Below are 12,970 nucleotides of genomic sequence, written 5' to 3'. Positions count from 1 at the left end.
CGGCGCGGCAATGCGGCGCGCAGCGACGGCGGCGATGCGGGGCGCGGCGGCGGCGGCGATGCGGCGCGGCGGCGGGTCGGCGGCGGCCGCGCACCGGCTGGCTCGCGGGCGCGAGGCCGCGGAAGAGGTTCTGCGCAATCATCTGGATGATCTCGGGAAACGTCTGCTCGTTGAAGACATTCTTCGTGTTGTTGATATAGTCCATAATCTCGAGCAGGCTCTGCCGCTTGATCTCCTTCTCGCGCACGTCGCTCTGGTCCGCAAAGTCCATCGGCCACGCGCACAGCTGCAGTTTCTTGATGAAGAGCTGCTGCCGCTCCGGCGCGCTGACGTCTTTGAAGGCCGGCAGCGGCTCGATGACCGGCGGCTTTTCCGGCGCCGTCCGCACGCCGGCCCCTGCGCCCGGCTTGGGAGACGAGCCTGCGCGCGGCCGCGGGCAGGGGTGGGCAGCCGCCGTGTGCAACCTCGGCGCGGATGGCCGCATCGGTGAGCGAGGGGTGGATGTGGACTCGTTCCATGCGTTTCATGCTTGCGGCGCTGCGCACCCTGCTTGCCGCTGCGGTCGCTGCTGCCTGCGGTTGCCGATGCGGCCGCGCCTCCGCCCGGAGTCGACGGCTTGCGGGTAGGCGTGCTGGCGGTCGCAGGGGCCGCCGCGGAGGTCGCGGTGCGGCTGTCCGTTCCCTGCGGCGGGCGAGCATCCAATCGGTCAGAGCCTAGATATGTTCAAGGCAGGGCGCAGGCGCGAGCTCCCAAACGCCCCGCGCTCGAGAGGAGATACGCAGATGCAGGGCGCGCGGGCGACACGGCAGAACGCAGCCCGTGCGCTTGAGTACACTCGGCTGACGCTGCGGCAGACGCAGGGGAGTGCGGTGGGTGCTGTGCAGGCGGAGGCGCGCCAGCTTCTTCTTCATCAGATGCATCTGTACCCCGCCGCGCGACTGCGCCTGTGTGCCGGCCTACAGTCGATACGAGGGTGAGCTCCGCCGAGACGCGGGGCACACCGGCTGTTCGGCAGCGCGCCTCTTCGCAAGGCTCGCCTCGCCGTCGCGCAGATTTCTTTCATTCTTTTCTGGGCAAAGTAAGGCTGCAAAAGGGCAGCACGATGGTAGTGCCCTGCTGCAGCCTGGCCTGACATGCACAGGGCGAACAGAGACACTACTATCGTCTGGCGCTCGTCACCGAACCTGGGCGAACTTCGACCGCCGCCACAGCTCACCACGAGCAACTAAAAATCTCTCTCTCTCCCACGAGCACGCAGCGACAAAATGTTGACTGTATGGAAGTTGAGGCTTGTCGAGAGGAAGAGGCTGCCGTGCGAGCCGGCAGCTGGCTGGCTCGGGTGGACTGCCCGCAGCGTCTTTTTTCGGCTTCTTCATTCATAGTAGCGTAAATGCTACTTCGTTATACCCTTTATGCGAGTAGAGCATAAAGAAATCGAGGGCGTGATTGCCCGGCGAGGAAAAACTCCCGCCTGCTGTGCAAAGTGAGAAAGAAGTGCTTGGCCCTGGATGTGCGGTTAATGACTGCACTCCAAGTGCTCCAAGTTTTCTTATCGGCGAGGCAAGAAAACTGCGCGCGTTTGAGTCGGTAGCGAGTAGGCGCGCCTTGCTTCGACAAAAAAAAATTGCTAACGCGAAAAACCGGCACACCAATCTCCCTTCCTCTCCCTATCCTTTCTTGGAGCTCTAGAGTCCACACCCCCCTGCCCCGGGATCGCGTACAAGCTGAGGCTACCGTAGGCCACACTAGCGTCGCTGGGGGTTCCCTGCCCTAGATGGGAAGCTGGCCGCTGATCCGAAGACCGACTGCACCAGGGCGCCTAGATATACTCAAGGTGAGCGAGGGTGAAGTTACGCCTTAAATGCCTGTCTCTCTACTGTGGACCTTACTCCGAGCTCGACGGCTCCTCCTATTCCCCCACCCCCCCTCCCCCCCCACTCTCTCCGAGTAAGGGCGTGCGCTACGTCCCCAAGGGGGGGGGGACGTGGGGGGGAGGTGTGACTTTTGGGTTGTGGCGTTTGGGTTTTTGTGGGGCACCCAAACGGTTTCGGTTTTCCTCCTTGGTGCCCCGAGTAGAGCGCGATCTCCCCTCCGGTCGAAGCCGAAGGCTCCCGCCAAAGCCGTCGATTGCAACCACGTAGCGGCCTCCTTCGAAATGGGATACGTGAATCGTGATCTACGACAAATAGGGACAATCGTCGACCCAGCGTCGACCATGACGTTGTCACGTTGACGACAAGGACAACACCGACGCAACTCCCGGGCGCGGCGGAGCGCGCGGTTCGCCCGCGGAGGTGTTCACCCGTGTTCACACGTCGCGTGGGCGGACAACCTACCTTTTTCCCAAGCGTCCCTTGTGCCTTGAGAGTTTGAGTTAATAGGCAGTAATGTGTAACTGTACCTAAGAAAAAGGAGTGTCACTGGAGTGGTGTGCTAGCAGGTCAAACTCTCGATCACTCGGCACTCTTCCGTTTCCCGAGGATCTCAGACTCGAGCCCCGCGACGAGAGGCCGCATGCGGTCGGCCCTGCGGCCCGCTTTGAGCGAGACGTTGCGGAAGCCCATCTGCGCCGGGTCCCCGTGCAGGTAGGCATGCACGTAGCGGTCCATCCTGCCGCGCTCCTTGGCGCAGTGGTGCATGAATGGGCGCTGGCGAGAGGGGTGCTGCTGGTCTTGCGCATAGGGCCCGTCATCGTCCGCCTCGCCGCTGTACGCGCGCCGCACGGCCTCGTCCGCCCACGCGCGTGCGTACTGCTCGCGCACGTCCCGGTCGCAGAGCGTACTGAGGAAGCGCCAATCCTCCGGACCCATCGCGCGCATCTCCACGCCCCGGCTCATCAGCAGCTCGAGCCCCTCGCGTGCAGACTCGGAGCGCTGCGACTGCACCTACTCTCGTGGAGCCTCGGGCTATCTCGGTGGAAACCCGCGCACCGACTCGAAGCGCTGCGAGTCGAAGCCTTGCGGTCGAGCTCCTCCTTGTGCGTGTTGTCGATCCACGCCGCCTTGTAGATGTCGGCGAGGATGCAGGTGAGGCGCACGTTGAGCGGCTTGAGCGTGCCGTCGTACCAGCGGCACAGCTTCTCGGTGCAGCTGGTCGGGTGGCCTAGCCGCGGCCAACCTCGGGTGATCTCGGGTGATCTCGTGTGCCCTCGATGCAGCGAATGCGGGCCGCCCTCGTACGAGCGCTGCGCGTACTCCTCCCGCGCGAGCATGCCGCGCGGCACCTGATCTCGGGGGTGGTCTTGGGGTGATCTCGGGGTGATCTCGGGGTGATCTCGGGGTGATCTCGGGTGATCTCCCGCGCGGGCGTGCGGCACCATGCCGCCCGAGTAGTGGCACGGCTGGTACGTCATGTACAGCTGGAGCTCGACCTGATCTCGACCAGCCTCGCCTCATCTCGGGCAATCTCGGCGGGCACATTATGGACAGCTGAAGCTCGACCTCGACGTCGCCGGCGCCGCTGCCGCGCTCGCCCTCGCCGCCGCCGCCCCTGGCCTCGCCCCCGCCCTCGCCTCCGGCCTCGCCGCCGGCCTCGCCGCCGCCCTCGCCGCCGGCCTCGCCGCCGCCCTCGCCGCCGCCCTCGCCGCCGCCCTCGCCCCCGCCGGCCTCGCCCCCGCCGCCCTCCTCGTCTCTGATCTCCCCGCTCTCGCTCTCGCTCTCGCTCTCGCCCTTTCCGCCGCTAGCCCCCCCGCCGCCCCTCTCGCCCCCCCCTCCCTCACCGCCGCCGCCCTCGCCGCCCTCGCCCTCGCCGCCCTCGCCGCCGCCGCCTTCGCCGCCGCCGCCCTCGTCGCAAACCTCGCACACGGCCTCCCCGCCCCCGCCCCCGCCCCGGAGCCTCTCGATGGCGCGCATCAGCTTGTCGTCGGCGAGCATGAACGCCTAACCTCGCGCAGCCTCGGGGTCCTCTCGCACAATCTCGACCAGGCGTGCCAACGGGCGAGCGGCGACGGCCTCTGCATGCACGTTCACCTCAGAGCCGCCCCGGAAGCAGTTCGAGTAGCGGGCGACATACACCTCCCTGCCGCCCGCGCACAGCCGCGCCACGACGACCACCTGGCGACTTGGCGCACCGGTGACACCCTGTGCGTTGCGCCATACACACCTGCGACCCGCACCTGCGACTTTCCGCACCGGTGGGTCGCCGGGTCGCCGCCCAGCGCCGGGTCATGCTGCCTAAAGGCAGGGGCTAGCACGGCATTCAAACTGTGGTGTGTGTGTGTGTGTGTGTGTGTGTGTGTGTGTGTGTGTGTGTGTGTGTGTGTGTGTGTGTGTGACTGTGTGTGTGTGTGTGTGTGTGTGTGTGTGTGTGTGTGTGTGTGTGTGTGTGTGTGACTGTGTGTGTGTGTGTGTGAGGGGGGGGGGGGTGCGTGTGTGCGGGGGCCATGCTGCCTCAGGCAGAGCCGGACGCCCGCCTCCTTGGAGTTGGCGTGGTAAAAGGCGGCGCAAAAAGAGTGCAGCGAGCCGAGCAGCGAGGCGTTGTGCGCGGCGCGGCGCGGCGCGTGTGAGCGGACGGCGTGGTCGCCGTCCGCCTCGGGAAAGAAGAGGCAGCGGCTGAAGGGCTTGTTGCAGAGGCAGCCGATGTGCTCCTGCGTCAGGACGCCGAGGTCACTTCGTTTGAACTCAACTCGTTTAAGCTAGACGAGGAGCGTCGTCAGCCCACGTCAGGAAGACGCCGAGGTCGGGTGGGGAGGACGGTCTCGCGCCGTGTCTTCGGAGCACCGCGTGAATACACGGGGCTACGGTAATACCGCGCGGGCGGCGGACGACGGCGGAGTGCGTGTCCTCTCGAGCGCTGGTTGGAAGACACGCGCACGTATTCCGCTTCTAAGGGCCTTCCGACGTGAGCGCCGCGCCGCCGCCCCCGCCGGATGAGGTGCCTGGCCGTGATCGCAGCTCGGCCTCGCCGTGCGCGAAGAAGCACTTCTCGCCGAGCGAGCAGGAGCCGTCGCGCTGGTAGAAGGCGCACATCCGTGTCTTGCGCAGGAAGTCTGTCTTGAACCGGTCGCGCTCAGTCAGCCCGCCCTGGCGCAGCTCCGCCTCTCCGTGCGCAAAGCCGCACTCGAGCCCGGCGATGCAGGAGCCGAAGCGCTCCCAGTGGCGGCACAGCTGCGTCTTGAACAGCTTCGAGTCGGGCCGCGCGGCGATGCCGGAGAAGCTGCCGCGCGGCGGCGGCTCCCGCGCGAGAGCCCGCAGCTCCCGCTCTCCGTGCGCAAACCGACAATTCGCACCGTCGGCGCATGTCCCATCGCGCTCCCAGTTGCGGCAGACCCTCGTCTTGAAGAGATTATCGGCGGGCCGTCGCTGCTCGGGCTGCTGCGGCGACCACCCCCTGTCGCCTTCGTACAGGTGAGCACCGCCGCCGCGGCCCCTGTCGCCGCCGCCGCCGCCAGGCCCGCCACGCTCACGATCGCGGCCGCTGCTGTACCACCTGTCGTGAGGCGGCGGCGGCGGTATCCTGCGAGCATACTCGTCCATTGTGCCCGGGCTTGCTTCACACGCACACGCGCAGAGGGAGGCGAGCCGGGCGCGAGGAAAAGAAGAAAAAACAGCCTAATATCGCCGCGACCGCGCACCCCCCTAGGGGGCAGGGCTCTCTTGCAGCCCGATGCCAATCGGATTAAAAATCGATAAAAAGAAACAGGACTGCGGCTGGGCCGCCGCGCTCGAAACCGCTCACTGGCCAGTGGCGCCAAACCGCGTCGTGAGGTGCATGTCGCTCTGCTCCCTCGCGTGGGCCGCCGCGCTCGGCTACTCGGCCGCGCACTGGTGGCCGGGCCTGCCGCTGCGGCCGACCCTCGTCGCCCTCGCCGTGCTCTCCGCCTCTCGACTCGCCGCGGACGTCGCGGCGATGTGGCGCTCTCCGCTCGACGCGGTCGAGCGCCCGCTCAACGCTACGCGGCGCACGCGGTGGCGAAACCTGGGCCTCTGGCCGCCGGACGGCTCGGGAGGCTACGCCGCCGCGTGCTCCGCGATGGCCGAGCGGGTGGGCGATATGGCCGGGGTCGGCGCGAGCACGCGCGCCGTGCTCGACGTCGGCTGCGGCGCCGGGGAGTCGCTTCGGATCTGGTCGGCCCGTGGCGCCGCGCTCGTCGTCGGCGTGGACGCGGCGCCGCCCGTCGACTGCAGCTCCGCGGTCGAGTGCTGCGATGCGGCGGGCGTGGGCGCGCTGGCGGCCGCGCGCGGCGAGCGGTTCGACGCTGTCGTTTGCGTCGACGCGGCGTACCACTTTGCGCCCAGCCGCGCCGCCTTCTTCGCGGCGGCCTCCTCGGCGCTGTCCGAGGGCTCCCCCGCCGGATGCCCCGCTGGACTTCTTCTCCCATCGCCGCTCAACCCGTCGATTCCTCACCCAGTAGGCGGCAGGATCGGCCTCGCCGACGTGCTCGGCTCCTCCGTCGACGCCGGAGGGGACGTGCGTCGCGCCTCTCGCGGCTTGGCGCGGCGGGCCATCGCGGCGCTGATGCGGGTGCCGGCCGCCAACTTATGCGACGCCGCCCAGTACGAGGCGATGCTGGCGAGCGCGGGCTTCGTCGACGTCACCGTCGAGCCGGCGACTGAGCGCGTGGTGGGCGGATTCGCGCGCTTCGCCGCGCGGCACGCGCGCAGCAGCTTCGACTCGCCCCCCGATCGGCCCGGCTGGTCGTGGTCGTCCGTCGCGCGGGCAGGCGCGGCCCTCTCGGCCGCCTTCCGCCACGGCCAGCTCGAGTACGTGTTTGTGAGCGCGCGGAAGCGACACTCTCCTCGCGACGCTGCGCACACGTGAGGAGTGGTGGGTATGTTGTGAGCCGCCCGATTTCTTTTTGACGACAGCATTGATTCTTTTTGCCGCAGTGCGCGCCAGTCCCCCCCCGTGCTTTAGTGAGCAGTGTCAGTGACCAGTGTGTCGCGACGGCGCGCGAATATATTAAATAAATAAACAAAAAACAAAAACGGACACCTCTACTGTGAGATGCGCGAGAGAGTTGTAAAATTCTTTTGCCGAGTCCTGTGCTCTGCCGACCCCGACCGTCGGCGCTGCACGTGAGGCATAGCTACCCCACAAGGCCACAACGCGCCCTGCGTGCTCTGCGAGGTGCAGCTTCCCCGCGCGCCGCCTGGGCGCCTCATCAACGCTCATCTATCGCGCACCCTGTATTGTTATTTCTTTTGTGCCCCTTCCCACCCCCCGCCCCCCGCTGGCTTAGTTTCTAGAATCGGAGCCGCCCGCGGGCCCGCGCGGGCGGCGGAGGAGGATCCGGCTCGGCGGGCGGGCTCGGGCGCGGGCGCGGGCGCATTAGTTGGCGGCGCTTCTGTGGCGCTGACGCCGGGGAGATGCCGGCGTAGGACGGGTGCCCCCTCGCGGGCGGGTCAGTAAAGCGCCTGCGGCCGTCCGCGGCACCGGCGTGTTGGCGCGAGGCGTGCTGCTCATCGAGTGGGAAGAGGGCAACGCCGTAGGAGGCGCGGCCGACCGTAAGCGTGGCGCCCGGAGTCAGCATGGGCGTCGAGGGCTGGCTTCCGAGCCGCGAGAGCTCTTCCGACAGCTGATGGATGTCGCGGCTCTGCTGGCTGATGAGCGAGCGTTGCGACTGCACCATGCTGCGCAGCTCATCAGCAGTGCCGAAGGTGTTTGGCTCGGTGGAGACGGAGATGTGCAGCAGGAGGCAGCACGAGTCGATCCGCGTGCCGCTTGGCGAGCGCAGGTGCAGGCAGCGGTAGCCGCAGCGGAGGGAGCCGAGCACCGCCGTTTCATACGCCACCAGCCGCCCCTCGTCCTCCACCACAACGCGGAGGATGGTCTGGTGAGGCTCGGCCGCGAGGCAGTGGAAGGTCTCGTCGAAGGTCGGGTTGAGGCCGTTGCCCTCCGCGACCGCGGTTGTGAGCCGGGTCACGCCCTGCGCCTCGGGCTGCGGCTGCGGCTCGCGCGAAACCGCGCAGAAGCCTCCAATGGCGTACAGCTCGACGGCGACGCGCGGGCTCGACACGGAGGCCCGGGCCCCGCCGGGCGGGCGGGGGCTGTCGCTGAGGTGCGAGACGAAGGCGTGGTGGGGCTCGGTGAGGAGGGGCCGGCACTCGTCCCGCGTCGGGAGCCGGTGCAGGGAGAGCACCTAAAGGCGGTGGGTCGCTCGGTGAGCTGACTAGAGGGAGGGCCGAACGGGGCGGCAGCAAGGCGCGCCTTCAGGCTCGTCCGATGCACCTCCTCCCGCGGCGGTGGCCACAGCGGCTTGCCCCTCGAGGCTGCTGTGGCGGGGGCGCCGAGCCGTGACGACTCCTTGAGCAGGGGCCGCACCTCCGAGGCTGCACGGGTCAAGCCTCCACCGCCGCTCTCCTCGCGCGACATGCGACCGCGGCCGGAGCTATCTTCCCTCCTTGAAGCAGAGGAGCCGCGAGGCACGAGAGGCGTAGAAGAGAGGCTGGCGTGCCCCGCACCTCCCGGTTGGCAGTAGGAGGGCCCCCCGGTGAGACCACTGATTTTGATGCCGACTATAAATTCTCGCCACTGGAACGCATGCTACTTACAGCTGCTGTCTGTACAGAGATGCCAGCACCCCCCACAGGCAGAGCGCTCCTGCTGGGGGGGGGGTCCGGACCCCCCCAGCAGCAGAGCGCTGCTGCTTGGGGGGGGTCCCGACCCCCCCAGCAGCAGAGCGCTGCTGCTGGGGGGGGGGGTCGGCCATGAGCTTAGTTGTGCAGGGGGGGTAGCGAGCAGAGTGCGGCCGCTCTAGGCATAGCACACACATGCACATGCAGATGCAGAGAGAGAGATTTTTAGCAATACCAAACACATGTGCATGCACATGCACATGCACATGTCGATGGCTGAAATGGCTGTGGCCCAGCCATCTTACCCAAAATGGCTGCGATATAGCCAGCTCAGAGAGAGAGATTTTTGAAAACCAACAAGAAACTCTTCTTGCAGCTCAGGGGGCGGTATGGCTGCAGTAGTGCGGCTCCAGCCATGTCTATACTCAGGATGGCTGCCCTGTGTGTGTTGCAGCCATCGGCCTGGAGGCTATGGCTGCACTGTAGCTCAGCCATCTTTAGTAAAAGAAAGAAAGAAAGAAAACAGACAAACCCAGACGAGGGATGGGGGAGGAGGACAGGGTCCCCACCTGCAGGAGAAGGATTTTGGAAGGACGATCAGGGGGACAGGTTGGGCTCTCCTGCTCCTGACAAGGGACACGACAGGCTCGCAGCGCGGTGCACGGGGGAAAGGCATCTTTAGTAGGGATCAGAGAATCGAGGCCACTGGCCTCTGCTCCCGCCTGGGATCGCCCATTGCGACCCAGAGCTAAGAGAGACATCGCGAAAACCGCGCCAATAAGTTGCTGCCGATAAGTTCGCCCAACGGCGGCGCGGCGTGCAATAATTGCAAATAGGAAACCGCGCCAGACCGGCGGCGCCGAAGTGGAACGGCGCCTCGCACGGCGGACACCAGCAATATTAATAATTGACTTGAGTCGCCATGGTAGGACGCCGCCCTGAATGATGACGGCAAAGCAACCCGAATAATAATAGCCATTGCTCCCTCAGTGTAAACGACTGTGAATACCGAACTCCCCCATTCACACCTAGTCACCGTGGCCCAACTGGGGTCAAGCCTGCAGTAACTTGCGGTTGTGAACAGGGTCGTTTGGTTATATCCGCATGTTACAATCGCGAGGACGCAATACATGGCACACATTGCGGAATTCGCACTCCCAAAGCTGAGGCAAAACCCAAACTGGAATGCGAAGCCGACGAAGAGCGCGAGCACGAAGGCGGAAGAGATGTGCCTCGGTGACTCGGAAAAAGAAATACAAGCTGGGCGGTCAAGAATCCTGGCGCAGAGCAAGCTGGATGGCAGCTGCCGACGACTCGACGACGCTGCCAATGACGGCTCCCGGATGAGGGTGGCAAGAGTGACGGTACTCACGACTCCGACGCCTGCCATCGCCGACGCGTTGGTCGCGACAATGGTGATGGTCGGGCACCGTTGATCTGTGTCGTAGGTGCAGGATGCGATCGAGCTGCCACACGAAGGGCAAACAGCGCCGACTCCCCCGAGCCCCCCGAGGACTAGTAGCGGGATCATGACAAGGCCGTACTGGTAAACGGCGACGGAAAGCGTGCAAAGCAGGCCACCGCGGGCTCGGAGATAGGCGTGGAGGAGGGAGACCGACTCTTCTGAAGGCTCGTCAGCATGAGCACCGCCTCCACGGACTCGGCGGAGCAGGGAATCGATCCGGGTCTCAAGCACGTACGTCTTGATGTACGTGTCCATGAAGTAGCCAACGTGCCGCCCCAGGGAGCGCGTGGCGAGGTAGATGGCGGAGAAGGTGAGGAGCACACCTGCATAAGGGCCCATCGCCGCGTAGTCCCGGAACGGCTCGGCAATCGCCGCCGCCCCGTGGCGGAACAAGGGGTACCCTCCACTGAGGAGGAGGAGGACGCGGACAGGGGTGTAGTCACAGAGTGCGCGAACCTGATAGCCGACACAGTAGACGAAGACGGCCATCCTGAGGAAGAAGAGGAGCTCAGGTCCCCCGTCACCGCTTGTCACCAGCTCAATCAGGGTGGTACCCAGCAGGTAGAGGAGGACTGCCCCAGCCCCGGCACGGTAGACCCGGCTAGTGAGAAGGGCTGCAAGACCGTCATAAGCGAGGCCCACGGCGATCGACCAGAGGAATAACGTGAACTCGATCGTAGTGTAGGCCCAGCCCATCAGAGAATCGAGGCCACTGGCCTCTGCTCCCGCCTGGGATCGCCCATTGCGACCCAGAGCTAAGAGAGACATCGCGAAAACCGCGCCAATAAGTTGCTGCCGATAAGTTCGCCCAACGGCGGCGCGGCGTGCAATAATTGCAAATAGGAAACCGCGCCAGACCGGCGGCGCCGAAGTGGAACGGCGCCTCGCACGGCGGACACCAGCAATATTAATAATTGACTTGAGTCGCCATGGTAGGACGCCGCCCTGAATGATGACGGCAAAGCAACCCGAATAATAATAGCCATTGCTCCCTCAGTGTAAACGACTGTGAATACCGAACTCCCCCATTCACACCTAGTCACCGTGGCCCAACTGGGGTCAAGCCTGCAGTAACTTGCGGTTGTGAACAGGGTCGTTTGGTTATATCCGCATGTTACAATCGCGAGGACGCAATACATGGCACACATTGCGGAATTCGCACTCCCAAAGCTGAGGCAAAACCCAAACTGGAATGCGAAGCCGACGAAGAGCGCGAGCACGAAGGCGGAAGAGATGTGCCTCGGTGACTCGGAAAAAGAAATACAAGCTGGGCGGTCAAGAATCCTGGCGCAGAGCAAGCTGGATGGCAGCTGCCGACGACTCGACGACGCTGCCAATGACGGCTCCCGGATGAGGGTGGCAAGAGTGACGGTACTCACGACTCCGACGCCTGCCATCGCCGACGCGTTGGTCGCGACAATGGTGATGGTCGGGCACCGTTGATCTGTGTCGTAGGTGCAGGATGCGATCGAGCTGCCACACGAAGGGCAAACAGCGCCGACTCCCCCGAGCCCCCCGAGGACTAGTAGCGGGATCATGACAAGGCCGTACTGGTAAACGGCGACGGAAAGCGTGCAAAGCAGGCCACCGCGGGCTCGGAGATAGGCGTGGAGGAGGGAGACCGACTCTTCTGAAGGCTCGTCAGCATGAGCACCGCCTCCACGGACTCGGCGGAGCAGGGAATCGATCCGGGTCTCAAGCACGTACGTCTTGATGTACGTGTCCATGAAGTAGCCAACGTGCCGCCCCAGGGAGCGCGTGGCGAGGTAGATGGCGGAGAAGGTGAGGAGCACACCTGCATAAGGGCCCATCGCCGCGTAGTCCCGGAACGGCTCGGCAATCGCCGCCGCCCCGTGGCGGAACAAGGGGTACCCTCCACTGAGGAGGAGGAGGACGCGGACAGGGGTGTAGTCACAGAGTGCGCGAACCTGATAGCCGACACAGTAGACGAAGACGGCCATCCTGAGGAAGAAGAGGAGCTCAGGTCCCCCGTCACCGCTTGTCACCAGCTCAATCAGGGTGGTACCCAGCAGGTAGAGGAGGACTGCCCCAGCCCCGGCACGGTAGACCCGGCTAGTGAGAAGGGCTGCAAGACCGTCATAAGCGAGGCCCACGGCGATCGACCAGAGGAATAACGTGAACTCGATCGTAGTGTAGGCCCAGCCCATCAGAGAATCGAGGCCACTGGCCTCTGCTCCCGCCTGGGATCGCCCATTGCGACCCAGAGCTAAGAGAGACATCGCGAAAACCGCGCCAATAAGTTGCTGCCGATAAGTTCGCCCAACGGCGGCGCGGCGTGCAATAATTGCAAATAGGAAACCGCGCCAGACCGGCGGCGCCGAAGTGGAACGGCGCCTCGCACGGCGGACACCAGCAATATTAATAATTGACTTGAGTCGCCATGGTAGGACGCCGCCCTGAATGATGACGGCAAAGCAACCCGAATAATAATAGCCATTGCTCCCTCAGTGTAAACGACTGTGAATACCGAACTCCCCCATTCACACCTAGTCACCGTGCCAACCTAAGCTTGCACGGTTTTTCTTGGGCGCGGTGCTTGGCGGGACAATGCCGGTTGCGAGTGATCACGCTTCGCCCTCCATGCTCGAGGTGACCGAGATCATCGCGCGGCGCGCGAGCGCGCACGACGACGTGCTCCGGCAGACCCAGCCCTGGCAGGTGCGCGCCTCCCCCTCTCCACGCCCGTGCGTGCGCCGCCGCCCCGGTGAACCCCGTCTCCCGCCGCAGGACTACATTGACCAAAAGGCGCGCGAGCGCCGGGGCAAGCGCCGCTCGACCGACGTGCGTCGCGCCCCTCCCTCCGCCGCCCGACACCAGCCCAAGCGTGGCGGCGCCTGACTTCACCACCGCCGCCGGGTGCCGCCACAGGCGCTGGCCGAAAACGTGCGGCTCCGCGCAGAGAGCTCCCCGCACCGGGCCCGCACGGCGGCGGCCACTGCAGCCACGTGGCCGACGGCATCGGAGCCGG

At 65.4% G+C, this 12,970-nt stretch overlaps 6 protein-coding genes across 6 annotated transcripts in view; 1 reads left to right on the top strand and 5 right to left on the bottom strand.

Moving 5' to 3' along the window:
* The window catches only part of EMIHUDRAFT_450133 (hypothetical protein), a 3,549-nt gene extending 2,517 nt beyond the window's left edge, over positions 1-1,032 (bottom strand). Inside the window, exons 1-4 of the mRNA XM_005779433.1 lie at positions 1,021-1,032; positions 897-956; positions 546-681; positions 95-420 (exon numbers count right to left, since the gene is read on the bottom strand). Of these exons, the coding sequence (XP_005779490.1) occupies positions 95-420; positions 546-681; positions 897-920 (486 nt within the window). The 5' untranslated portion in view covers positions 921-956; positions 1,021-1,032. The remainder of the gene's footprint in view (positions 1-94; positions 421-545; positions 682-896; positions 957-1,020) is intronic.
* A 1,329-nt stretch (positions 1,033-2,361) lies between these two features.
* On the bottom strand, positions 2,362-3,467 carry EMIHUDRAFT_450132 (hypothetical protein). Its single transcript, XM_005779432.1, has 5 exons — positions 3,441-3,467; positions 3,317-3,370; positions 3,172-3,223; positions 2,957-3,102; positions 2,362-2,885 (listed from the first exon to the last, which is right to left on the bottom strand). Exons 2-5 carry the CDS (start codon positions 3,350-3,352, stop codon positions 2,454-2,456), a joined length of 666 nt encoding a protein of 221 aa, XP_005779489.1. The 5' UTR covers positions 3,353-3,370; positions 3,441-3,467; the 3' UTR covers positions 2,362-2,453.
* A 2,242-nt stretch (positions 3,468-5,709) lies between these two features.
* On the top strand, positions 5,710-6,759 carry EMIHUDRAFT_463227 (hypothetical protein; the record flags this gene model as incomplete). The annotated part of the gene is made up of 1 exon (XM_005779431.1): positions 5,710-6,759. The coding sequence occupies one exon, from the start codon at positions 5,710-5,712 to the stop codon at positions 6,757-6,759; it is 1,050 nt and encodes a 349-aa protein (XP_005779488.1).
* A 584-nt stretch (positions 6,760-7,343) lies between these two features.
* EMIHUDRAFT_204945 (hypothetical protein) lies at positions 7,344-8,313 on the bottom strand (the record flags this gene model as incomplete). The annotated part of the gene is made up of 3 exons (XM_005779430.1): positions 7,344-7,355; positions 7,445-7,930; positions 8,170-8,313. 3 exons carry the CDS (start codon positions 8,311-8,313, stop codon positions 7,344-7,346), a joined length of 642 nt encoding a protein of 213 aa, XP_005779487.1.
* Positions 8,314-9,194: 881 nt separating this feature from the next.
* EMIHUDRAFT_204944 (hypothetical protein) lies at positions 9,195-10,749 on the bottom strand (the record flags this gene model as incomplete). Its single annotated transcript, XM_005779429.1, has 3 exons — positions 9,195-9,392; positions 9,553-9,748; positions 9,836-10,749. 3 exons carry the CDS (start codon positions 10,747-10,749, stop codon positions 9,195-9,197), a joined length of 1,308 nt encoding a protein of 435 aa, XP_005779486.1.
* A 267-nt stretch (positions 10,750-11,016) lies between these two features.
* Positions 11,017-12,221, bottom strand: EMIHUDRAFT_204943 (hypothetical protein; the record flags this gene model as incomplete). The annotated part of the gene is made up of 3 exons (XM_005779428.1): positions 11,017-11,034; positions 11,100-11,220; positions 11,308-12,221. 3 exons carry the CDS (start codon positions 12,219-12,221, stop codon positions 11,017-11,019), a joined length of 1,053 nt encoding a protein of 350 aa, XP_005779485.1.
* Positions 12,222-12,970: the final 749 nt, after the last annotated feature.

This window comes from Emiliania huxleyi, assembly GCF_000372725.1.
Source record: "Emiliania huxleyi CCMP1516 unplaced genomic scaffold EMIHUscaffold_23, whole genome shotgun sequence".
NCBI lineage: Eukaryota > Haptophyta > Isochrysidales > Noelaerhabdaceae > Emiliania > Emiliania huxleyi.
This window is presented reverse-complemented; position numbering and strand designations above follow the sequence as displayed.